The sequence below is a fragment of the Aquarana catesbeiana genome, linkage group LG04 (genome assembly GCF_042186555.1).
Source record: "Aquarana catesbeiana isolate 2022-GZ linkage group LG04, ASM4218655v1, whole genome shotgun sequence".
Taxonomy (NCBI): domain Eukaryota; kingdom Metazoa; phylum Chordata; class Amphibia; order Anura; family Ranidae; genus Aquarana; species Aquarana catesbeiana.
In genome coordinates, this window is record NC_133327.1 from 512,004,010 (window position 1) to 512,031,958 (window position 27,949).

Here is a 27,949-nt window from a genome sequence, read left to right on the forward strand (position 1 = left end):
CTTAAAGCCTCCTCTACCCCTACAGCTTCTGTGAGCCAGAGACACTGATGAGCTGGGAGACAGGGGCATTACTGATGGATGACTAATAATTTACTACATCCCTAAAGGAAAAATGATTCCTGCACTGGAAACATTAAGGGCACCAACCCTACATTCACTCAGTCCAAATGAAAGGAGGAACCTCCCCCTGCCATTATGGGAGCCTGAGGGTTTTAACTTGCAAAAAAGAAAAATGCTCCTGAAATTGGATTAAGTAGAGGGGAATCCTTGTACTTGGATATAAACATTTAAATTCAGCCTACACAGTGCTGGTCCTGACAACCAAGTATGTGCTCAGTATGGGGGTTTGGGGGGGAGATTAGGTTTACTAAAACCCAAGGGGATAGTTGAATCCCACACTGAGACACAAAAAAAAACAGGTGGAAAAACAGGAGGAGAAAGGCAGATGACATGTCATTTCAACCATGACCGTCGATATCTGTACAATAGACTTATTAATTAAGACAAGTGGGAAACGTCTCAATAAGTACTGTACCTTGTCCTGACTTTTTTTTTTCTTTATTTTAATTAAACTTGGCTTTTAGGTCTGCACAAAGATGAGGTGTTTTTGGTACCTTAGCACAACCAAAAGAAATAAATATAGAACAGAAGGAATACTCCACAAACATTACTACAAAGGCATTCATTCTGGCAGTCATTGCCACAGATGAATAATGTTCTAAAAGGGCCAATGCATGGTTTGTCAAAACAATTTCCTATCAGCAGTTTGTAAAAGAGAACATTACCACAAAGCTGTGTTCCTTACCTTTAGTACAGGCGCACAGTCTATCAGTGCCTGAACAGTACACAACTGAAACAAAAGGGTCCACTTCCTCTGTGCTTTCTTTCTTTGGTGGATCAACCCTAGCCATGACCTCGAAGGTAGAAAGATCTAGGATTTTAACAAATCCACTTTGAGTTGTTACTACTAAATGTCCCAAGCTCAGCAAATCAGATTTCTTCTCTTTACTGGTGAGATTTTTAGGCGCAAGAGGAGCATCTTCAGAGGATTCCTCACACTCATCCTCTCCGTTATCTAAAATATCAGGCTGTAATAAAATAAGTGAGGTAAGTGCATCCTGAGGATCCTTAATATGCAAGATCTTTACTGGCTGCTCCTCTAAAGTCACTATCCTGGTGGTATAATTCATTTTGTATATCAACAGGTATCCACCACTAACACTTCTCTGGTCTGGCTGAATTATTAAAGGATCATGAACATCTGCTGAAGACTCACAGGGGATAACATTAATACTTGTTCCATTTACAGTTCCAAGGCTATGTTCAGCTTCTCCTTTTCTCCTACTACAAAGAGCAGAATTTAATTTGTTTAAATTATTCAAGGCCTCTACTTGATTTATTGCACTCAAGGACTCGGCAGGGCATTTCTGTAAACCTACTAAAAGATGGATGCCATCAGCACAAGCAATAATGGAATCTACACAAAGATTTTCCTCCTCTGCAAATTTAGGCAGCCGCATGCATTGCACAAGTGTTCCAGGCTTGGGAACCATAGATGTCCATTTATCTGTGTCAGGGGATGTCAGATTGGCAGTGGCCTCAGCAAATTGCTGTATATAGGTGACGGGTGGGTCCTGAAGAAGCAACTGCTCCTGGTTATCCAGCTCCATCTCAATGATCTGTGGAACAGTAAATCCATCATCATGTAAACTTTTGCTCATAATATTGTTCATCTGAGAAAATAGTTTCCCTGCTTTTTCATCAGCCTCTTTAATGCTGTACAGCAACAACACAGGTAGAGTCCTTTTTACCAAAGGAGAATTAAGATCAGAGTTCGTGCCAGATTCATTGTCGGTGGAACCCTGCTCTGAGGAGCTCTCACCTGGAGTCCTGGTTAAAGCATCAAGTGACCTACGAGAGTTGCTACTAGTGGGGGAGGAGGCTGGGGACTTGTATGTTAATAAACCACCAGTCAATAGGCAAGGAAAAGGAATGTTGTGCTGCTCCAAGTGCTTCTCCTTGGTCTTTTCACTTTTACAACTCACTAAGGAAGGATTTGCCCCAAGTTCTTCTAAATCCTTTACAGTATCTTCAAGAACATTTGCAACAATCTCCCACTGTAGCTTCTCTGGCTGTTGGAGTATACTAAGAGCTGTTATGTCCAGACTCATCTCCAGAGCCTCCTTCTGAGATGTGTGCCCTGTGCAAAAAAGAAAAGATTAAAAACTCTGTATATAAAAAATAAATACATTAAAAAAATGGAGAGGTGGAAAACTGCAGCTAAAATCATCTACTCACCACTGTGCTCAACACACATCCTACAACAAATGATTGTACAGTGGCCATTTTTAAAGGAAACAGAATAACATGCAGTCACAAAGTTACGAATACTAACCCCTGGATATGTAGTAGTGATTTGTCTTCTCTAAGCAGAATATATTAGGTATATTTATGTTTAAACACATGGCAAACCAAGACCGTTCCGCCATTTTCCAATCAGACAGGTATTCAACATTAAAATGATTGTAAAGGCTCGTTATAAAAAAAAAAAAACAAAAAAAAACAAACAAACATGTTATACTTACCTCCTCTGTGCAGTTGGTTTTGCACAGAGTAACCTGGATCCTCCTCTTCTCGGGTCCCTCTTCGCTGCTCCTAGCCCTTACCTCCTTTGAGTTCCCCTCAGCCAGCAACTTGCTACAGGGGGGCACCCGAGTCAGAGCTCAGTGTATCCATTCAGACATGGAGCCCTGGCCTGGCCCCGCCCCTCTCCCGAGTGGTTGACTGACAGCCGTGGGAGCCAATGCCGCTGCTACTCTATCTCAGGCAATCAGGAGGAGTATCCTGGATGGCTGAGGGGGATCGTAGATATCGCTGGGGATAGAACAGCGGCACCACTGGCTCCCGCGGCTGTCGTAGGTAATTAGGGGAGTGCTGGGGGGCTGCTACACACAGATTTTTCATCTTAATGCATGGAACGCAGTAAGGAAAAAAAAAAAAAAAAAAAAAAAAAAAAAAAAAAAAAAAACACACTTCTGCCGTTACAACCCCTTTAAGGAAAAGAGGAAAGGTAACAGCACTCTCTGCAGGACAACTCAATCATTAGACAAGGTCCACTCACAGGTGCCGAGGCACACTCCAATGCAACAGTAGTAAGAAGAGCCGGTTAAACTGTAATCCTTGAAGTGTCGTTTACTGGTACATCAGAGTGACAATAAAACAAAGCGGGCGCGTTTCGGCAATAGCCTTAGCTACGACTAAGGCTATTGCCAAAACACGTTCGCTTTGTTTTATTGTCACTCTGATGTACCAATAAACGACACTTCAAGGATTACAGTTTTGCCGCCTCTTCTTACTGCTTTACAACCCCTTTAAGATAGTTATTTTCTAAGATGTTCTCTGTTTACCAGTTAAAAAAAAATAAGAAATGTTTTAAACAGGGTTGTCCAGACAGTCAGGAGTCTGTTTTTCTTAAGAGGACTAAACCCAACCCAAGCTATTATCAGAAAAGAACACAACATACCTGTTACGGAATCAGACCTTGAACGCTCTTCACTATCTGAATCATCCAACAGATCATCACTGAAAAGGAAAATGAGAGCAAAAATAATGCAACATTAGCAGAAATTTAAATTTCAAAACTATTTAATCCAGAAATGTGAAAAGAAAAAAAGACAAATGCAGCATTCCACCAACCTTTAGGCTCACAGGGATAAAAATATGTAGCGCAGATGATAAAGAACATAGGGTATAGAACCCACCAGCATTATATAATACTTATGCATACCTGCCATTTATAATAGTATCCAATGGATAATTTAACTATAATTGGTGCAGCTCAGAGGTCTATGGAATCTACCATAAGAGATAAAACTACTGTAAATCAATTAGCCAAAATCTAACACATGTAAACCACAGGAAAAGAAAACTATCCTAGTGCCCAACTTCCTAGGTATAAAGGGTATAGATTTGCTGTGCTCTTACTCTTGTATAAGCAAAATTAGAAAATTGTCTTAAAGCATTCCAGTACTGAGAAAGATACAAAGGCAGCCATTATAATCTTCTAAAATGCTAGCTGCATGGCTCTCTGGCATCAACGCGAGTAACAAATATGCAGGCAATATATCCAGAATCCCTTTTTGTCACAGATGCGCTAGGATTGGGTGGATGAGAAGTTTTGAAAACAGAGGTTAAGCATGACAGCCAGCTAACTAGGATTTGCAGAATAAGATGTCAATGATGGCAGCCTTTATGAGCAAAGGTTTCCATTAACGATTGAAATTCTTATAAAATGCCTCATTTGTCACCTCAATGTCCTTACCTTAGGTCAACCTGTGGTAAGTCCTTTTTTCCCTTTTTACTTCTTACTCAAGTCAGGGCTGGACATATTCCAGGAGCTAGGTAGCCTTTTAAAATCATTATAACGCATCAACAATCACTGTATAGGTTTTCACGCATAAATTTTATAAAGGTTTGTTTTATTAAAAATGTTATGGATATCTTGCTGCTAGAGACCTAAAGATTTCAGAAGAATGGTTCATGAAGACATAATCCTTCAAATTGGAGCTTTTTTAACTTCAATTTGTTCATCCGCATTATTGTGTGGGTTCAAAAAATAGACTTCTTCATCCTTAAAAGTGATAATTTTGTAGGAGGTGACAACACAGAAAAGTTTGGGAACAACTGCTTTTAGTTGTCAACCAAGCAGATTCCTTAACTTCAATTCCTTGGGAAGAACCTGTACGTCCTCAGGTTGAAGTGGCTCTACCGGGATTATGGCTGCAGCTGTAGCCATGATTCCGGTTCCAAAACTTTCAGCTGGCGTTGGGCTTTAATGTAGAAGTGGTCCCAGCGGCTTTATAGCTGCCCACCTGTGTGAACTGGAGAACACAGAGGGAAGGAAGGTACATTCTCCGTTTTCTCAAACCGATGACATGCGCGATTCAAATGCGCTCCCATAGAAGGCATTGATCCTGGAATTGGCACCTGAACCATACCACAGTGCTCAGAAAACGCACAAGACTATTCAAAACGCATTGCTGCTGCACCAGAGTATTTGAAACGGCCTCCATAGAAAGCCGGTTTGGTTCACGTCATGCAAATGAGATGCGGTTCAAAACGCATCCAATTCGCATATGTTAACTGAGCCCAACTCTTTTGTATCTCCCTGGCAGCACGGTTTGTCTTGTCATCTCTCGCTTTTTTTTTTTTCGCTCCCTAATCTGTGTTCCCTCGGCAGAGTCCATCATTTCTGTTGCTCTTCCCCCTTCAGCAACAGTAAATCTTAAAGCTATCAGCTGATCAGTCTCTAGTGATTGTTTTTAGGCACAGTGATGAGAAATAGAACTGAGCATATGCAGAGCAGGGTGAGACAGGGCCTTACTGGATTTCAAACAGTATAGGTACTTATTTTTAATGTTTTACATAGCGATACCTGCAGCCTGAAGTGATCCATCAGGACGTAGCCCCTTGCTATGGGGGATACTCCCGAGCTGTGCTTCTGACACACACATGGCTCAGCCCCATCCCAGCTCTCTTCTCAGTGGCTGTGACTGACAGCAGAAGTGGCCAATGGCTCCTGCCTCGATCTCCAGTGAAGAGAGCGTGAGCTGAGAAAGCTGCTGCTCTTGTACAGCGCTGGATTGAGATAGGGCTTGGGTAATATAAGGGGGAGCTTGGAGGAGCTGCACCCAGGTTTTTTTTTTTTTTTAACCTTCCTGAGAATGCATTAGTGCAACACACATTCTGCCTTTAAAACCACTTTAATTTTCTGACCCAAGTTATACTTTAAGTTCTGTTGTACACTTTCACTTGCTTCTAGGAGAACTGTCATTTAACTTGTTTAAGAGCATTTGATGATTTCATTTGACATGCGACAGTGCTCGGCATAATCTGAAGCATTTGGCAAAGAACATACGGCAGGACAATGGAAGCTCAACAATGCACTCTACTTTTTCTAAAAAATAAACCATGCAATTCTGCCACAGTGTGGAGTATTTTCAGAGATGTCCTGCAGGGAGGGGGTAATACTGGTCTTATTAAAAATAGGTCTGACAGTGTATACTGGGCCTCCTTTCCACCTTTTTTTATTATTTTTTTTTTTTACAGTGGGAACGGAAAGTATTCAGACTCCCTTAAATTTTTCACTCTGTTATATTGCGGCCATTTGCTAAAATCATTTAAATTCATTTTTTTTCCTCATTAATGTACACACCGCACCCCATATTGACAGAAAAACACAGAAGAATTGTTGACATTTTTGCAGGTTTATTAAAAAAGAAAATATTCAGACCCTTTGCTGTGACACTCATATTTAACTCAGGTGCTGTCCATTTCTTCTGATCATCCTTAAGATGGTTCTACACCTTCATTTGAGTCCAGCTGTGTTTGATTATACCGATTGGACGTGATTAGGAAAGCCACACACCTGTCTATATAAGACCTTACAGCTCACAGTGCATATCAGAGCAAATGAGAATCATGAGGTCAAAAGGAACTGCCTGAAGAGCTCAGAGGCAGAATTGTGGCAAGGCACAGATCTGGCCAAGGTTACAAAAAAATTTCATGCTGCACTTAAAGAGGGAGTCCACCTACAAAAAAAAAAAAATATTAAAAGCCAGCAGCTACAAAAACTGCAGCTGCTGACTTTTAACAAACGGACACTTACCTGTCCTGGAGTCCAGCGATGTCGGCAGCCGAAGCCGATCAATCGCTCGGCGGCTGCTGCCGCCGCTATTCTCGGTGAGGGAATCAGGAAGTGAAGCGTTGCGGCTTCACTTCCCGGTTCCCTACTGCGCATGCGCGAGTCGTGCTGCGCGACTGGTCTCTGCTATCTCCTGGGACCTGTACGTTTCCCAGGAGACAGCAGGGGGTGCGGGGGGGGCGTGACTCCCGCAGGAGTCTATTCCCGGAAGTGGGTGCAGATACCTGTATTAGACAGGTATCTGCACCCCCCTCCCCCCTGAAAGGTGCCAAATGTGACACCAGAGGGGGGGGTTCAGAAAAGCGGAGGTTCCATTTTTGTGTGAACCTCCGCTTTAAGAGATCACTGTGGCTGAGCTCCAGAGATGCAGTCGGGAGAAAGTTGTATAAAGTCAACCATCACTGCAGCCCTCCACCAGTCGGGGCTTTATGGCAGAGTGGCCCGACGGAAGCCTCTCCTCGGTGCAAGACACATGAGAGCCTGCATGGAGTTTGCTAAAAAAAAAAAAAAAAAAAAAAAAAAAAAAAAAAAACACCTGAAGGACTCCAAGATGGTGAGAAATAAGATTCTCTGGTCTGATGAGATCAAGATAGAACTTTTTGGCCTTAATTAAACGGTATGTGTGGAGAAAACCAGGTACTGCTCATCACCTGTCCAATACTGTCACAACAGTGAAGCATGGTGGTGGCAGCATCATGCCGTGGGGGTGTTTTTCAGCTGCAGGGACAGGACTGGTTGCAATCGAGGGAAAGATTAATGCGGACAAGTACAGGGATATCCTGGACAAAAAACTTCTCCAGAGTGCTCAGGACCTTAGACTGGGCCGAAGGTTTACCTTCCAACAAGACAATGACCCCAAGTACACAACTAAAGTAAGGAAGGAGTGGCTTTACAACAACTCCGTGACTGTTCATGAATGGCCCAGCCAGAGCCCTGACTTAAACCCAATAGAGCATCTCTGGAGAGACCTAAAAATGGCTGTCCACCAACGTTTACCATCCAACCTGACAGAACTGGAGAGGATCTGCAAGGAGGAATGGCAGAGGATCCCCAAATCCAGGTGTGAAAAACTTGTTGCATCTTTACCAAAAAGACTCATGGCTGTATTAGATCAAAAGGGTGCTTCTACTAAATACTGAGCAAAGGGTCTGAATACTTAGGACCAAGTGATATTTCAGTTTTTCTTTTTTATTAAATCTGCAAAAATGTCAGCAATTCTGTGTTTTTCTGTCAATACGGGGTGCTGTGTGCACAGTAATGAGGAAAAAAATGAACTTATGTGATTTTAGCAAATGGCTGCAATATAACAGAGTGAAAAATTTAAGGGGGTCTGAATACTTTCCGTCCCCACTGTAAGTCATTGGGACACTTTCCCAATCACAAAGTAATACTCACTGTTTGGGTGTAATATATCAGCCTCTGTTTTCGTACAAAAGAAGAAGAAGTTATAAAAAGTGATGATGGCCGTTTCCATCTTGCTTGTGGGCATGTGAAGCCCACAAGCATTGATTTCCTGGATGGGATGAATGCTGAGCTCCCAGCATTCAACGTTCATTCCCGCGCATGTTCAGTGTTTATGGCGAGCAGCACCGTAAACTTCCGGGTTGCCATCACAACTGGCGTCGTTGTCGGAAGTTCCCGCCCCGTTGTGATGGCAACTAAACCTATACAAAAAAAAAAAAAGAAAGATAAAGCAAAGCTTTCAGATGTGACTAGCGTCACTTACGGTTCCTAGATCTCTCGAGATTTCGCAGAGCGGCGTTCCGCACTGACTCTTGGGAAGCCTGAAACTTAGCTCCCAGGAAACAGTGCAACGCCGGGGAAGAGCAATAAACACGCCTACTCCCTCAGGAGTCATAGACAGAAAATGCCAGAATAAACTACGATACTAAGGTATTTACAGCGCTAAAAATTTTCTTGGGTCATTTGAACATCTATGCAATGAACTGAAGGGGATAAGATTAAGTTATGAATTTGTGTGAACCTCCGCTTTAAGTATGGTGCCTTTTGTTATATACACTAAAGACCTTGTTTTTGATTTAAAAAATAAATAAATAGGCCTGGCATCACACTGGCCTTTACAAATAAAAGCCTTTCAAACATAAAAGTCCATGTAGGCTACAACTAGAGTCTCCCTTTGTTTTTCCAGTTCAGAAGAGAAACAGAAAAGGGAGAAGCATCATCATATTTATTGGGTATAGTCTTACCTGTCACCTTCTAATTTTGGGATATCAGAACAGCTGGATGAACCTTCTAACCATGTCAATGTCGGCCTCGTAGGTTCTACTGTGGTAGTGGAATCTCCAGAGAGAACCAAGAGCTGCACGATAACAGGGTCATATGGGTTTACCTCAAATTTTAAGTGCACCTAAAAATAATTTGAAAGATTAATTACAAGCAAAATAGCACTTCAGTACTTTTCAGAACATATCGTTTATAAAAAGGCTAATACCTTCATGAGTTTTGAGACATCCCAGACACAGACTTTGCCTCTTTTTGTTGCTGCACCTAGAAAGTGAGGACAATTCCCCACCCCAAAACAGGTTATTCGATCAGTGCCATCTGTGCAAGGGAACTGGGCAGGACATGTGGCAAGGGTGACAGATAGGGGTACATTCTGCGTGTGTTCACCCTTCACAAACGGACAATTTGGAGAATGTCTCTCATGCTCTGACCTGTAAAGAAAAAAAAAAAAAAAAACTTTGGAAATGGACAGCTACGCCACAGTAGATATAATTACAAGTTAAAGATGATAAATGTCTTTAAATAAACGGACGGTTGTCCAGATACTGCATGTATTAGTACAGGAATATAAAGTGTCTAAAGGAAAATGGTCCTGAGGGAAATACAGAGCTGCTGTTGCTGCCATAAAAATGCTGGATATCAGGAATTTTGCTGGTTAAATAATTTTAAGTCACTTACCAAAGCCAAATAAATATGCAGGCATTATGATTTCACTTGCTGCATACTTGCTTCGGGTCATTGATTTAAACTATTGAAGGCAGAGACTGCCAAGGATTCGAGGTAGAGGTCAGCAAAAGCAGCTTCTATATCCCTATATTATAGACCCTTATTAACTACCCCAAAATGACAAGGACACCAGAAAAAAAACAAAAAAATATCAAGGATACAGTGCTCAGCATAAATGAGTACATCCCAACAGATTGGTCAGAAAACCTTTACTTTCAGTATCAACATTTTCTATGGGACACTATACCACAAAATACTCCCACAAATGCGGGCCATTGATTAGAACCAAGATTTGTTAATTTGCTCACACAAAAAAGTATTTTTCCTAACAAATTCATTCACGACCATATTGCAAAAATGAATACACCCCAATGAAAGTCTTAGGAGCAAAAGCTACATTTGAGACAACAAAAAAAAACTATTAAAGAATTCAACTACAGGTGAGTCTAATGATTAACCATTTAAGGACCAGGTTTATTTTTCAAACTTGTTCTTTAAAAGTTAAAATCTTTTCTTTTTGCTAGAAAATTACTTAGAACCCCTAAACATTATATATATTTTTTTAGACACCCTAGAGAATAAAATGGCGGCCATTGCAATACTGCAATGCAATTGTAATAATGCAATGTCACACCATCTTTGCGCAGCGGTCTTACAAGTGCAATTTTTTTTGGAAAAAATACACTATTTTGAATGAGAAAAACAAACAAAAACAAAAAACAAAAAACAGTAAAGTTAGCCCAATTATTTTTTATATTGTGAAAGATGTTATGCCAAGTAAATTGATACACAACATGTCAGGTTTCAAAATTGGGGCTGCTCGTGGAATTGCGACAAATTTTGACCCTTAAAAATCTCCATAGGTGACGTTTAAAAATTTCTATAGGTTACCAGTTTTGAGTTACAGAGGAGGTCTTTTGCTAGAATTATTGCTCTCGCACTAACGATCACAGCAATACCGCACATGTGTGGTTTAAACAGATTTCACATGTGGACACGACTTACGTATGCGTTCGCTTCTGCACAATAAAAAAAAAAAATTGTTTTTTTCTTATTTATCGTATTTATCGGCGTATAACACACACTTTTTCCCCTTAAAATCAGGGGAAACTCGTGGGTGCGTCATGTTATACGCCGATCCCCGCCAATTGTGAGCCTTTTGGCGGCTTTCGTCCACTTTCGGCCGTTCTCGGCGGCTTTCGGCTGCTCTCGCAGTCCCGCGTGAGCCGCCGAAAGCTACCAAGAGCGGCCGAGTGCATCCAAAAGCTGCCGAGAGCTGCCAAGAACGGCGGCGCCATTTTTAAACGGCAGTGTACTGACAAGGCTGCAGATGGACACTGACAAGGCTGCATTGATGGGCATTTAAACGCAAGTTTTTTTCCTTAAACTTCCCTCCTAAATTTGGGGTGCGTGTTATACGCCCATAAATACGGGTATTTTATTTTTTATTTTTACACTGTCCTTTTAACCGCTTCAATACCGGGCCAGTTCTGACACTTTGCTCCTACATGTAAAAATCATCATTTTTTTGCTAGAAAGTTACATAGAACCCCCAAACATATATGTTTTTTTTTTTAGCAAAGACCCTAGAGAATACAATGGCGGTTGTTGCAACTTTTTATCTCACACAGTATTTGCGCAGGAATTTTTCGAACGCGTTTTTTTTGGGAAAAAAACTGTTTTGTGTTTAAAAAAAAAAAACAGTAAAGTTAGCCCAATGTTTTTGCATTTTGTGAAAGATGAAGTTACGCCGAATAAATAGATACCTAACATGTTACACTTCAAAATTGCACACGCTCGTGGAATGGCGCCAATGTTCGGTATTTAAAAATCCCCATAGGCGACGCTTGAATTTTTACTGGTTACATGTTTTGAGTTACAGAGGAGGTCTAGGGCCAAAATTATTGCTCTCGCTCCAACGTTCGCGGCGATACCTCACATGTATGGTTTAAACACCGTTTTCATATGTGGGCGGGACTTACGTATGCGTTCGCTTCTGCGTGCGAGCACACGGGGACAGCGGCGCTTTAAAAAAATTTTTTTTTTTTTTTTTTTATTGTTAATTATATATTTTTCTTTTTAATTTTGACACTTTTTAAAAAAAAAAAAAAAAAATTGATCACTTTTATTCCTATTACAAGGAATGTAAACATCCCTTGTAATAGCAATATGACATGACAGGTCCTCTTAATAGTGAGATATGGGGTCAATAAGACCCCATATCTCACCACTAGGCTGGGAAGCCTGAAATAAAAAAAATAAATAAAAACGATCGCCGCTTCCAAGCCGAAGCAGGGACGTTTTTTTGAATGGAGAGGCCGGGCGTGACGTCATAACATCGCGCCCGGCCTCCGACGATCATAGAGACTCCGGGGACCATCTGGTCCGCCGGAAATCTCTATGATCTACATCCGGCGCCGGCGGATCCACTCTCCGCCTCAGCGATCGTAACGGTGAGTCGGAGCAGGCACCGGAGGGCGGCGGGAGGGGGGGGGGGGGGGGGGATTACGTCCCCTCTCGCCTCCCATAGGAACGATCAAGCGGCAGAACGGCCGCTATGATCGTTCCTATGGTGTAGAGATTCGCCGGCTGAAACCGGCAATATCTGAATGATATCTGTAACTACAGGCATCATTCAGATATACCTGCTCAAAGCTCCTTGGTATTGAAGTGGTTAAGAAAAAAAATTGGGTCACTTTAATTCCTCTTATAAGGAATAAACTTTCCTTGTAATAGAAAAAAAGCATGACATGTCAAAAAGACCTCAGATCTCACATTTACACACAAAAAATTTAATATAAAATGTCTTTTTCCCTCAAAAAATAAAAAAAAACTTCCCCTTTAAGACCACTGGGCGGAATACAGACCGCCGAGGAGACCACTTTTATCCGAAAACGAACCGCCTACCGTTTCAGAAAATACTGGGCTATCTGCTGCCACGACCCTGGTATTCTACGTCAAAGTACCGACGTATAACGACGGCGGCTGGTCCGTAAGTGGTTAAACGGGTGTCCAGCAGACAGCTGAATATAAAAGGGTGTTACTTAAAGAAAACCCCTTCCCATTTCATGCTGTCAGCAATGGCACCACATGAAAGAGAAATGTCACAAGGCCTGAGAAAGAAAATTTCTTTATACAAGAAAGGTGAAGGCTACAAGATCAACAAAGCTTTACTTATCAGTCAGAATACTGTAGTAAAAGTGATGCAAAAATTTACCAATGATGGAACTGCAACTATCTCAAAGAGACGTGCAAGCCGTACACAGAAGTTACCTCGACAGAAGCATCTTCTGATAAGGGCTGAAGAAAATCACCATGCAAGTTCACTGTAGTTAGCTAAAGTAATAGAAAGCCAAACTGGGGCGATTGTTTCCCGTGACACAATATGGCGTACACTGCAGAGGAATGGCATGCATTGGTGTCATCCACAAAGGAAGCCTCTCCTAAAGTCCATGCACAAAAAAAGCCCACCTAGAATTTTGCCAGGGCCCATGCTGAAAAAGGCTACTGGGACTCTCTGGAGTGATGAGACCAAGATAAATGTTTTTGGAACTGATGGCTTCAAAACTGTATGGCATTGCAAAGGTTGAGTACAAAGAAAAATGCATGGTGCCTGCCATGTGAATCTGTGAGGCTGCATAAGTGTTGCTGGTGTCAGGGAGCTGCATTTCACTGATGGTATCATGAATTCACAGATGTACTGCTCTATAAAGAAAGAGATGATGCTACCATCACTCCGTGCCCTTGGTCGTCGAGCACTTTTCCAACATGACATTTATCCAAAACACACATCTAAGGCTACTGTTGCAGTTTTTGAAGAAGAACAGGGTGAAAGTGATTCAGTGGCCAAGTATGTCTTCTGATCTAAACCCAATCAAACACATATGGGGTATTCTGAGTCAAGTTGAGCATCACTCTCCATCCAGCATTCAGACTCTAAAAGAGGTCATTCATGGAGGTCATGAAGAATGGAAAAAGATAGATGTTGCAATATGTTGCCAACTTGTTCATTTCATGCCTAGAAGACTTGGTGCTGTCCTTACAAATCATGGAGGTCATACAAAAGTACTAGATGTAGTAGTTTGTTGTGGGGTATATTCGTTTTTGCATTTGCATCAACTAATGAGTAAAACTGAAGATTTTGTAATCCAAGTTATATTACTAACCTTACTTTCATGTAATGAGCTAAACAAAATGTTCTATAAAACTGTTGTCAAAATTTTGTAAATTGATATAGTGTCCATTGAGCTATTGATTAAAATCTTACTTATCAAAATGGGTGTACTTATTTAGGTTAAGCACCGTATACGGTTTAAGCACAGACATTTCAGCACCTCAGCAATCTATCTAAAATGACAGCTCACAAAACTATTCTAAACAGGGTTTCCTTTAAGAGCCAGAGGGCGGGCCACGATTGCCGCCAGCCACACGCGATCACGTGCACAAGCGCCAGCAGGGGGATTTTTGTGTGTAAACACACAAATCCCTGTGCTGTCAAAGGAGGGGAGACATGTCGTTTGTTTTTAGTAAGTAGGAACAGCGATATGTCTCCTCTCCTACTCAGTCCTATCCCCGTACAGTTAGAACACACTGAGGGAACATACATTTAACCCCTTGATCACCCCCTAGTGTTAACCCCTTCCATACCAGTGAAATTTACACAGTAATCAGTGCATTTTTATAGCATCGATCGCTGTATAAAATGTCTATAGTCCCAAAAATGTGTCAAAAGTGTCCGAACTGTCCGTCGCAATACCGCAAAAATCACCGCCATTACTAGTAAAAAATAAAAAATGCCATAAATCTTTCCCATAGTTTGTAGACGCTATAACTTTTACGCAAACAAATCAATATACACTTATTGGGATTTTTTTACCAAAAATATGTAACTATATATTGGCCTAAACTGATGAAAAAATTCAATTTTTAAAAACATTTTTGGGGATATTTTTAAAAAAATATATTTTTTTTTTTTACTTTTTGATATTTTTTTCAAAATTGTCACTCTGTTTATAACACAAAAAAATAAAAAACCACAGAGGTGATCAAATAGCACCAAAAGAAAGCTATATTTGTGGGAAGAAAAAGGACACAAATTTAGTTTGGGTACAGCATTGCATGACCGTGCAATTACCAGTTAAAGCGACGCAGTGCCAAATTGTAAAAAGTGCTCTGGTCAGGAAAGGGGTAAAACCTTCCGGGGCTGAAGTGGTTAAACCCAATATTGCCTGAGACACACTGGGATTCTTTGACATTCCAGACATTGGTAAATAACACTACATGTCAATAGAATGGAAAGGTGTTCAGACATGCAAGTGGCACAGGGCCTCACAGCTACTGAGAAATAAAGAAATTAAAAAAACTCATGTCAAGATAACAAACAATGCTAATGCTGATGACCACCTAAAAATTCTGGCTGCCCAACTGTCATGCTAACCCTACTGCTGAATGGAAGCTCTGGCCATGAGCTATCCATATAGGAGATAGTAGATTTTGAAGTAGGATGTGCCTTGTGGGGTCCTGAGGGTAAGACGAATAGGGAGTTTATCTTCCTAGCAGAAACTGTTGCTTTGAGGTAGACCCTGATGACAGACTACAGTATGTCCAGCTAACAAAGCGCAATTTCCTTTGGCTGCTTTGGAGTAGAGTACAAGGATAAAAAGGACTATGTATGGACACCAAGGTGGAAGTTTGATAGCATCTTGGGAAGAAAAGATGGTCTTGGGCGACCCAGCCAGCTCAGACACACATCTGATAAACGTGAAAGCAATGAAGAAGGGCACACTGCAGGGGTCATCTTCTAAGGGGCTCTCCCTCATGGGTTCATGTGTTTGTTTCTGTGGGGAATTGAGAAACAAGTTGAGGTCCCAGGAAGCACAGGGTGCTGCAAAGGATGACTGATCTGAGAAACACCTTGAATAAAGGGAGATAAATAGAGTGAGGTCAGAGGTATTTGAAAGAGACAGCCAAATCTGTCACTTTCCAGTGAAAAAGGAGAACTAAAATTTCTCAATGTCAAGGCTAGGCTGGAGATCCACCAAGCTAGGGCATTCTGTGCTCAGCTGGACAGAGGAAGAGGAAGTTTAAGAGAAAGACCATGCTTGTCAACAAATTGTTGTGTTGTAGGGGTTTCAAAGTTTAAAAAAAAAATGGAACAGCCCCATAGGAGGCCAACATAAAACCTGAAACTCTTATGGAATATCTTACCAAGTGATCTTTTTTTACCTCAAGTCCCAAGCATGATCTCAGTAAAAAATAAGTTTCTTCTCTGTAAAGAATACCTTTGCTTCAGATGCGTCCAAGATCAGGCCCAAGTATTCCAGATGAAAAGCAGGCCGGAGAACAGGTTTCTGGAAGTTCACCCAACTGAAAGTCTATAGAATCTGAATTGTCCTATGGCTGAAAGGGAGAGGCGTCCTTCAAGAGAAGGTCCTCTATTCTGTGACTTGGATGCCCGCGTCCTTTAGAAAGCCAAGAAGTGGTACAAGTCCCTTTGTGAATACTCTGGGAGCTTAAGATAGCAGTGCGACGAACTAGAAGTGATTGCAGTAGGAGACATATGCAGACGGATGGATAAATGGAAAACAGATAGGCATCTATGGATGCCAAGTAGCTATCGTCTCAGGCAAGCAAAAACAGACCTTGCGGATTCAATACAAAATTTTGTAATTTGAAGGCATTTGTTAAGATATTGCCTCCAGTGGGCTTTGTACAAGACAGGTTCAAACCTGTTTTGTTACCAGACACTAGAACTATTGCTCCCTGGGACAAGAGATGGTTCGAGGCATCCTGAAAAACCAACTGTCCTTGGGCAGTTCTTGGTTCATTTGAAAGAAGTGGGGAGGGAGTAGATTTCTGAAATCTATCTTGTACCCTTTTAAAACCACCGATTGAGCCCACAGACCTGGGATGTCAGTGACCCAGAGAAAAGCAGACAGAAGTTTCCAAGACATATGCCAAAAGGAAGGGCTGAACTTTTGAAGTTCATAGCCTGGGTAGTGCAATGAATGAGGCTGTTAAGAATTTGGAAGAGGTGGAAGCTCAGGAGTTATATTTTTATTTTTTTTTAATTTTCTGCTGTGGGAGAAGAACCTTCCCTCCTGTGACATCTTGGATGAATTTGTCAAGCTGCTCACCAAGGGGATATTCTCCTTCAAAAGGGCATACGTGTGAGGTGTCTTTTACAAGCAGCTTCAGCTGACCAGGCTTTAAACCACAAGATTCTGCACATGTGAATGAAAATTAGAGCCATTCTGGATATTTTTGACATTACTTGTACTAGGGCACACAAATGAGCAGAGCAGAAGCTAAATGCTGTAACTGCTCAGTTAAGACTCGGTCCTGGAATACAGGATTGTGTTGGTTGTTCAATGCCCTAGTCCAGTCATCTGCAGACAAACATATTGCAGCAATAGCTGGTTTGAAAAACTGGTCCTCAAAAGATTTGCCAGTGTCCAATATTTTGCAGGTATGAGCCTATAACCGGGGTCTATGAACACTACTCCTGTGTCCGGTATGATTAAAGTGGTTGTAAACCTTTACAGGTGATACACAGAAAAAAAAAAAAAAAATCCTACTACATACCTTGTACTGGTTTATCTGCATCCATCTCTACTTTATATCTGCTTAAAGAATAGAATTTAAAAGGGGAAGGCTAGGCTTTCCTATAACTCACCCCCAAACAATCATAAAGCACACTAATATTTAATCTGTATAGTTTGATTTTTTTTAAATATCATGTTAGTCACAGCAGCAGTCCTGAAGGAACAGGATGGGCATGCTCCCCAGATACTTTGGCTACACCACAGGTACAGTGCTTGAGTTCTTCAGTTTCTGTTCACTCCATGGGTCAAGGTTCTCCCCACCCTCAGAAATGGATGCAGCAGAGGCGGACTGGGACCTAAGGGAACACATTAGGGTGCTCCCCACAAAGGCTGACATCCAGCAGCTGATAGCAGCAGTGAAGCTGCCATGTAGGCAGGCCGTGGAGGGGCTTAGGAAGGACAATGTAGCCTTGGGACACAGGGTTGAAGTAGTAGAGGCAAGCCTTGATGATCTCATGCAAACTGTCACCGCTTTGCCTCTTCCAATAAACACCATGAAGAAGTCCTAAACTCTTTATTGGATCAGCTAGATGACAGAGAATAGAGATCGGAAACAGAACATCCACATACGTGGCCTGCCTGAAGCTACCCATGACCCGGACCTATTCAATGAAAGAAGCAATTATAAAAAAGCTGCCTGTGGAAAACACTCAATTTGAAGGGTCAAGCTCTGTTGGTGCCATTGCGTTCTGCTGATTGTATTTTAAGCGCTTTTTTTTTTATCCATGGACATGCAAGTGTTCTTGACCTTTTTACAATAGAATTGTTATCTACAAATTTACACTATGTGGAGTTTCCCTGTTTCTCTATAATCTGAGTGCAATCCAGACATAGCAGCGTGCACCCACCCATGCAGGCAGCGTGCGCCCACTATGCAGCCTACCTGTGCAGGGGAGGAGAGAAACAGGAGAGCTGCCCAGGTGATCAGAGTGCAGCGAACACAGTGATAACCGCTCTCATTTCAATTGCTGTGTTCCCGTCGCTCAACGTCATATACAGTCCGGGGAACTTTGATTGACAGATCACCCGTCACCGGGATTGGACGGGTGATCTGACTATCGAAGTCCCGGGAGCAGGAGGGGGGGCTGTATCTGACAGCGAGTGGTGGGGAACACTGCAATTGAAATGAAAATTGTTATCGCTGTGTTCCCTGCGCTGCGTCTGATCACCTGGGCGGCTCTCTCTCTTCCCCACTGTGATCACTGGGAGGAGGACTCCCATTCTACCCAGGCTGCCGGCGGTGCACACCCATTGCGGCCGGCACTAGCGGTGTGGAAGCTCCTCCATTGGTGTGATTACTCCTTCTGCTTGGTTGACTCATGGGGTATTAACTTGAGTCCACTCCTTTTCATAATTGGTGGTGGATTCCTTCACTCATATGATCTCTACTGTTTGCATTGGGATTCAATCTCCCTTTCCTTCCTTGAAAACCTCAAACATTTGTTTTCCACATATGGATGCACTGGACAATTTTTTCTTGACTTTTATATATTTTTTCTATATTCAGGCCCTCTTCACTCAGGTTCCGTTACAACAAATTGGTCGTTAAACAAGGAGCCACAAGTAATCAACATTTTAAGCATTCTTAACTACTGCACAAAAAAGGTCTAAAAACAGAAAACTCAAGCTTAATAATGTTGTTTTAATTTGCATAAGTACAGAGCACAAACATTCTGTACTGTAGAATACAATGATGTAAAGCGGGTCGTCAGGGTGGGGAGAGCTGGTCATAAGTCCGTGTGGTTGTTAAACCGTTAAGTCGTTAAAGGAGGAGTATATGTATTCTGTTTGATATCATGTGTCATTACATGTTCAACAGGGTTTATGATAGACACAATAAGGACATAGGCACTTTTTAATGTTTGGTTCACTATTCAGATTGCACTATAACCATACAGGTTTGTTCATTTTTTAGCGCTGCACATAACTTTTTCCACCAAATACTAATTTGTCTCTTGCTGTGCTGGCGGCTTTAACACATTCAGGGATTAACCCTTTCCTTTCAGATATATTGTTTTTTTTTTGGTTTTACATTTTATTAAAGGCCAACACATTCAGACAGTTTAAATACAGGATCCTGGAAGAAGTGGTGACGGAAGCCGCGGTGGCACAACATGCAGGTGTGCTAAGAATACGCTCAGCACAACTACAATAAACAAAGAACTTTCTACATATACTTCATTCATATACATCCTGCTTATCTGCAATGTAATCTACTATCTCTTGTGGGGTCATCAAATTCTCACCGTCGGCATCTGGGATCTCAAAACCAAACTCATCCTCCATCGCCATGATTATTTCAACTTGGTCCAAACTATCCAGTCCTAGGTCTTCCATTAAAAGGGAGTTGACGGTGAGCTTTTCTGGATCAACCTTATCGTACAGTTGCAATACATATAAAACTCATTCTGCAATGCCTTTCAAGGTTAGGGGAGGAGCTCTGCTATACTGGCGACATGACTGATATAAGTAACTGGAGACTTGTGTGTTGAGGAGCGGGGCTGGCTCTGCAGGTCAGCTGAGGGTGGAGCGCTGCCGGCACATGGCTCCGTTCGAGGGGGCGCAGAGTCGTGCGGACACACACACACACACACACACAGGGCACAGGACGCCATGGCTGATAGCGGCCTACCCACACTGCACCGCGGCGAGGATGGGACCAGCGAGACTTCCAGATCATTTTAAGCACCCCTGCTGGATTAAATGTTTTGCCTCATCCCTGTAACTGCACGAGAACCTGTTATTTTGAAAAACAGACTCTGCCCAGATCATCAAATGAAAATAGAAGGAAGAAAGCCTAAAGAAAACGAATGCAGCCATCACATTTAAGAATTGGTAAGGTGCAATATAATAAATATTTGCTTCTGGGATTAATGTGGCTTCAAAGCGTGGCCCAAGTGTCGATGCTGCCTTCAGAAGAAATTCCACAACCATCATTTTAAGTGAAATTCCAGCCAAAATACTTTAGGTATGTCAAGTAATATGAAGACTAGAACCTGTGTTCAACAGAGCAATACAATCTTAAAGTGGTTATAAACTCTGTTACACCACTTGTACCTACAGGTAAGCCTATAATAAGGCTTACCTGTAGGTACTGTAAATATCTCCTATATTTTGCACAGTTTTAGGAGATATTCAGTATATGCGCTGCTGCCGACGTCATTGGCGTATGTGCACTAAAGAAACTGGCCCCTTGTGTTTGTTCAGTACCCGTGCCATGACTGGCGGCACCCGCGCACATGCGCGGGAGTGACGTCATCGCGGCTTCGGCCAGTCACAATGCCGGAGCCCGGCGGAAGCGGAAGTTACTCAGGTGAAAGATGTCGGCCGTGGGAGTTGAGTGCAGGCAGCACTGCAGGGCATTGTTCTAAGGTAAGTATTTCACAATGAGCTAGTATGCAATGCATACTAGCTCATTAAGCCTGTGTTTTGCAGGTTTTTTGTTTCTTCTTCAGGGGTTTACAACCTCTTTAAATGCAGAGGATACTCACCCTCACTTCTAATGGGACAAGAAAGTGAAAGCCAAACCCAAAATTTGACATTAGAACAGGAGGTAAAGGAATATTTTGCAGTGTTGACACCTGTACCAGTGAACACAGCGCTGGATTTTCCCTCACTTCCTGTAGTGTGTCCAGAGAGAAAAAAAGGAGGAGAGGAAAAAAGGTCCACATGTACAGAAAAAAAAAAAATAAATAAAAATCAGATGTTCTAAAAATTATATCCTTAAAAAAAAATTTTAAAAATTGAATTTTACACTAATACCAAATTTAACAAGTGAAACAGGCAAAATGCTCAAGACAATACACATTAAAGATTGTAACAGTAAACACAATAAAACTTAAGACCAAAATTTAACTTACCAAGGTTCATCAGTAGGTTCCCAACAGACTAAACATACGCTACAAGTAAAACACATTGCACGATCATCTCCTGAGGATGCTGGCTGTCAAAATATAAATAACAATTCTTAAAATTTAAAGTAGAATTTTATACCTATAAAGACAATGAAAATGAACATTGGCTTATTACATAGACTACATGAATTATTTAAAACTGAGCTGCAGTTAAAGTATAAAAAGACTTTTGTACTTTAACACTAGTTACACATGGGCAGAAAAACTGTTGTTTCGGCAGCTACTGGGCAACTTTTTGCCCATGTGTACAGCTCCCAACCGGCTTTTGTCGAACAAGCATGCTGGAAACCCAGCAGCTGATCGGGATCCGATCAGCATTTGCAGCCAATGGCTGCAACCAATGTGTTCGTTGACAAGTCCCTCATCAGAAGACAATAGCACAGTGGGGGGGATCGTACAATCAACTTTAGTTTTACCAAAATTATGTAATATGAGCACCTACCTCATAACCATCAGTTTGCATCCAATTAGGCGGGCCCTTGCACTACATAATCTTTAGTAGATGATATGAACAAATTGTAACCTGTGTGGTGAGCTTAAAACACTAGCAAAAACTGAAGCATGCTGGGAGAAGGAAGGGTTATACCTTACTGGCCAACAACTTTTTGTTTTTTAGTGTTCACACAGCTGCAGTAGGCAACAGCATAACCCAATTGTCTCAGATTAACTAAATTACAGAGGGAAAGATGGTCAAATATATATTTTAGATGAAGATTGGCATGAAGAATTTATAGTCACTCCCTTTCCAGGACGAACTACAACATTTTAACAAAATGTTACTACTGTTCCACAAAGCTTGCTAGGAATTTCCTATCTGCCTCGAATATGTTGGCGCTGCCATCAAGACCAAGTTAGCCAACTTTCCTATTTGATGGGTTTGCCTCCAATAAAACCCATTCTGAAAAATACAACCTTTACCATCTATCATGATTGTCATGTCACAACTTAGTGCAACAACCTACAGATATCCATCATCAATATAAAATAAGATCTGTGAAGAAAATCAATTTTCAGACTCTTCCTGATAGGTGATAGACAGATTATTCCCAAGCACCAGAAATCAGAAATGATCCCTACCTTGGGAGAAGGGTTTGAAGTGCTGACATGATGACATAATGACATTATGTTGACGGAACAAATGTTTGCTCAAAACAAAAATAAGGGAGAAAAGTTCAGAGCCATGTGAATCATGTGACCAATTTAAATCGAAAGCCCTAAATTTAAAAGGGCACATCTCCCATGGATCTCCCGCCCCTATTGCGCTTTGACCGATTACCACCCATTACCAGACAGGATGCATTTCTCTGGCTGACCCACAACACCCCCTGATCAATCCCCTCTTCCTTGCTCAATTACCCACCCCTATAATCTCTCTCTCCCTCTTCTCCTACATAACTCTATTATCTATTCTTTGTCACTGCAGTTCAACAGTGATAGGCATCTGTTATATACTGTATTTAAGATATCTACTCATACTTGTAAATCACTGAAGTTTCCCCCCCAACCAAGCCTATGAACAGACTATTGGAATAGTCAAATCTATTTCCAAGTCATATTGCATGATTTATTCTCATGCCTTTTTTAACCCCTCTAAATAAAATCTCAAAACAATTTCAGATAGCGTACCCATCTATTACCCTTCAAAACCTAAGCAAATTAATCTACACCTCAATTAAGTCTACCATCTACACCACTTTAGCAAAATGGAGCGCTGCTTCAATTGGAATAGGCAAGGTTATGCGAGATCATAACTGAAATGCTGCTTTGTGTTCAGAGGTTATGAGGAGCATATCGCTGTAGTAGCCCTACTGTGCAACACCTCAGGTCCTACTGTATATAAACTTCACACATGAAAGCCAGTTAGTCCATGCAGTTTGAGGTTTACAGTGTAAACTGCTTAACCACCTTACCTGATGATAAAAACCTGCTTGAGCCATAGGATCTGGCTGAGCCCACCTGTAACCAACATGAGGCCATGATGTGAAGGTCTCTCGCCTGTTTGCTTCACTGTACATCAAGGACCTAACAGAATACATTACAAAAAGAAAAAGTGCTTAGGAGCATATAGTTTGCAAAAACAAAAGATAAAGCCCAAGGGAAAAAAAGATCTATAGCGTCTAGTAAATTAACATCTTGAATCTATCCTATTACAGTAAATGTGCTTGCTCGGTTCATGTGGAAGTCTCAAAACTACAAGTTAAGATAAAAAAAAATTTAAACATTAGAGTCTCATATTTAATGCACTAAAACATCCTAAAGCCCGAAAGAGACAGGCACAATTTAAGGGCAGCTTGTAAACAGCTTCTGCAACCATTTACAACAGTTGTGTGCAGAACCTCGTCCAGAGCAGATACGCTGGGAGGACACTGAGCGGGAACAGAGCTGAAACAGAGGTAAGGAAGGGAGAATGCTGTATGAGGCTGGGCAGCAGAGCTGAGCTGACTAAGAAGCCATGCAGAGCAGAGTGGCAGAGGAGTGCATTGGGAGTCTAGCAGTGAATGGTGATGCTTTGAATTAGTAGTGGTAGGAGTGTGAGTGGATCGCTGGACTGGGGGCTCTGCCGACCCTGAACGAGTGACTGTGAGAATTGTGAGTCCCGAGGGCTGAGTAACGGAGCATTGTGAGTACTAGTGCTGAGCAACTGGCAGCATTGTGATTGAGGGCTTTGAGTGACTGGGGCACCGGAGTACAGGGGCACTGTGAGCAGAAGGAATAGAGAACACAGGGGGGGGTCAGCAAACGGAATAATTAGAAGCGGAATCCTGAAGCCGTGTGAGCTGCAGCAAAAGATTCCAAAGACCCTGAGATAGGGAGAAGGAGGAAAGGATGCCAGGAGCCGCATGGTGAGCGAGCAGGAGGAAACAAATCAGTGAGTGGGAACAGGAGAGGATACTATGTGACCAGGGAGCAAGAGGAGAGGACACCGAGGGCTGTGTGATCCGTGAGCAGGAGATCACAAACAGCTAGAAAACAACTAGTGCTCAAAATAAAATAGAGTCAGGAAGAGAAGACAAAAAAAACACTAAATTTGTGTAAAATGCAATCCCAAATCTTGGGTACATTTATCCCCATTACTATAGTCCAACAGGAACGGTGGTATGACTTGACTCTATAAGAAGGACAGATAGGGCAATATGTCACAAAGTCCATGAAAGCCAAAATATGTTTACAAGGTGCTCAGGTTAAGCACATAGCAGATCGGATAGATTGTTAGGTGAGGCTGGGAAACACTCAGCTGTCATGCAGCATATTGGTACCATTGACAAAGTCAGAGGAAGATGGGAGTGTCCTAAAAATGCATTTCAGGGACATAATAAAAAGTAAAAAAGGACCTCCAAGGCAGCATTTTCAGAAAAACTGCCTGTAATTCAAACTACACCAGAGAGGCAGCAGGAGTTCATGGAACTTAAAGGCTAATTTAACCTTTAGAACATGTTCCACCCGTATTTAGGATGGAACATGTAACGTGTTCTAGCTGCTGCTCCTCCTCCCCCCCTTCTTGTGACAGCGGGCATTTGGCCTAAATTTATCAAGCAAGATTTGCAAAATTTTTACAACAGAAACAAAGAAAAAAAACATTTTTTGTCTTCAACATTTTCAGTCTTTTGTTTATTTAGCAAAAAAATAAAACACCTAGTGGTAATTAACCAGTTCTACAGCAGCAGAACGGCACAAGTGGGCGAAAAGGAGTCACCTTGTCGGTTCGCCTTTTAACCACAAGGAGCCGTGTGCGCGCCGCCGGAGGCACACCCACGGCTCACACGATGACCGTCGGGCATCCGCGATCGCTCGTGACAGAGCGAGAACTGGGATCTGTGTGTGTAAACACACAGATCCCAGTTCTCTCAGGGGAGGAGACAGATCATGTGTTCATACTAAGTACGAACACCGATCTCTCTCCTCCTAATCAGTCCCAACCCCACAGTTATCACACACATGAGGGAACTAAGTTAACCCCTTCCCTGCCAGTGACATTTATACAGTAATCGGTGCATTTTTATAGCACTGATCGCTGTATAATTGTCTCTGGTCCCAAAAATGTGTCAAAAGTGGCCGATCTGTCCGCTGCAATATCCAAGTCCTGATATATATATATATATATATATATATATATATATATATATATATATATATATATATATATATATATATATATATAGATCTATCTATCTATCTATATCTGATCACCGCCATTACTAGAAAAAAACAAAAAACAAAAAAAACAAAACAAAACAAAAAAAACAAAATGCCATAAATCTATCCCCCCATTTTGTAGACGCTATAACTTTTGCGCAAACCAATCTATATACACTTATTGCGATTTTTTTTTTTTTTTTTTTACCAAAAATATGTAGAAGAATACTTAGCAGCCTAAGCTGAGGGAAAAAAAGGATATTACAGCAAAAAGTAAAAAAAGTTTTTTTTTCAAAAAATTGTCGCTCTTTTGTTTACAGCGCAAAAAAAAAAAAAAAAAACGCAGAGGTGATCCAATACCACCAAAAGAAAGCTCTATTTTGGGGGGGGGAATACGTAAAAATGTCATCTCATTTGGGTAAAGTGTTGCACGACTGCACAATTGTCAAAGTGTGACAGCGCTGAAAGTTGAAAATTGACCTGGGGAGGAAGGGGGTAAAAGCGTCTAGCACTGAAGTGGTCAAAATGATCCGCTTTTTTTTTTTGCGCAAAACCTTTATCCCAAAAGAAAAAACAAACAGTTTGCTCTGACTATAAGGCCTCATGCACACTGGGCATTTTTACGGCAGCTGTTTTTTTTTTTACGGCTGCTGTTCAGACGTTATTTTCTGCAGCCAATAAACTCCCCAGCAAGTTATCCTATGTGTCCATGCACACAAGCTGTTATCAGCGGTTTTTGGCAGGTGCGTCTTCTGGCTGGGGGGAGGGGTGGGGCAAAAAAAAAAAAAATGAATATAGTAGCCATAAGCTTTATGGGAGTAAAGTTAAAAAAAAAAAAAAAAAAAAATATACCACAGCTAAAGCACACCGAAAAACACTACTGCAAAAACGCTGCTCATTCTACAGCTACAGCTTATGCTACTGACGTTTTTATAGCGTCCAGTGTGCATGAGGCTCAAAGCGTAACTGGAGTTTGGCTTCAGTTTGTTCGGGTGATTAAATCTATTAATACATTAAACACTACCCTTCCCCTTCCACGCCGGCAATACTGCTGTGCCTCCTATGCTCATTCTCTCAGAGTTGGGTCTCTCTAATACAGGAGGTGTGGTACTGGCCAGATCACCAGGTGAAAATAGAAGGGTGAAAAAAAAAACCAAAGTAAAAAAACTAATGCAGCCACCACATCGAATGATGATTGGGTTGAGGACCACTTTAACTACTTCAATACCAGGCACTTTCACACCTTCCTGCCCAAGCAAATTTCCACCTTTCAGCGCTGTCGCAATTTGAATGACAATTACGCGGTCATTCTACACTGTACCCAAATTTTTCATCACTTTGTTCCCATAAATAGAGCTTTCTTTTGGTGGTATTTGCAATTTTTACTATTTGCGCAACAAATAAAAAAAAAAAAAAAAAAAGAAAAGACAGAAAATGTAGAAAAAAAAAAATTACGTTTTTCTTTGTTTCTGTAAAAAATGTTTTGTAAGTTTTTTACTTCAATGACGGGCACTGATATGGCTGCACTGATAGGGGCACTAATGGGCACTCATAGGCAGCACTGACGGGTGGCACAGATGGGCACTATGGTTTGGCATCACTTTGTTTAGCTGGACCATAATGTTGCCAGTCAGTGCCCATTTGTGGGCAGTGATTGGCATGTATTGTGCAAATTTTCTGATCTATGTGGATGGCCATGGTGTACATACCTGGCCATCCAAATGTTGCCAGCTTCCCTGTGGTCCTGGGCGGGATGATGGTGGTCCTGGGTGGGCATCCGTGGGGAGGCTGCACTGATAAACAATTACACAACTAGTGTCCCGCAGTCACCAAGAAGACACAGTCCCATCAAGCCCATAGTGCCCGTCCCACTGCATTTGCCAATCTGAATTGGGAGCCCACCACTTCTGCAGTGCCCGTACTTCCCCCATTCACTAGCCAACCTAGAATTCAGGAGGAAATAGTTGATTTTACATCACTTGATTTTTATTCGCCATTTTTCACGGGAAGATCTCTACAGATCCATTGTGGACCAGAGCAATTTGTAGGCTGGTCATTTTATTGCCTCTAATCCCCAGTTGGCCCTTGCCAGAGATTTGAAACCTATTACGGTTTTTGAATTTAAGACCTTCCTGGGCCTGTTCTTCCTCATGGGAATAACAAAAAAAAAAAAAGTGAGTTGCGGTCATATTGGTCCACTGACCCAATTCATCATATGCCCGTGTTCTCTGCTTGCATGACCAGGACACAGTACGAGCAGATCTTGCGATTTATGCACTTCAACAATTAACTCAGGGTGACCCTGGATTTGATCAGCTCTACAAAATTCTGCCCCTCGTAAACCACTTCAACCAACAGTTTGCAGCCTTGTTTACTCCCGATCAAGTTGTCTGCGTTGATGAGTCCCCAATTAAATTTTCTGGCCGCTTGTCTATCAAATAGCGTCTTCCCAGCAAGCGTGCCAGATATGGGGTCAAGATGTATAAGCTTTGTGACAGAGCAACAGGCTATACATGTAGTTTTATGGTTTACGAGGAAAGAGATCGTCACGTGGAGCCGGAGTACTGCCCAGACTACATAGGGTGCGCTGGTAAGATTGTGTGGACATGGTGTCACCCTTACTC

At 41.8% G+C, this 27,949-nt stretch overlaps 1 protein-coding gene across 5 annotated transcripts in view; it reads right to left on the reverse strand.

Moving 5' to 3' along the window:
* Positions 1-27,949, reverse strand: part of BIRC6 (baculoviral IAP repeat containing 6) — a 709,573-nt gene that overhangs the window by 583,922 nt on the left and 97,702 nt on the right. For all 5 annotated transcript variants that reach the window (XM_073627731.1, XM_073627734.1, XM_073627732.1 and 2 more), the window contains exons 5-10: positions 23,102-23,213; positions 21,138-21,220; positions 9,156-9,378; positions 8,911-9,071; positions 3,524-3,582; positions 806-2,200 (exon numbers count right to left, since the gene is read on the reverse strand). In XM_073627731.1, the coding sequence (XP_073483832.1) occupies positions 806-2,200; positions 3,524-3,582; positions 8,911-9,071; positions 9,156-9,378; positions 21,138-21,220; positions 23,102-23,213 (2,033 nt within the window). The remainder of the gene's footprint in view (positions 1-805; positions 2,201-3,523; positions 3,583-8,910; positions 9,072-9,155; positions 9,379-21,137; positions 21,221-23,101; positions 23,214-27,949) is intronic.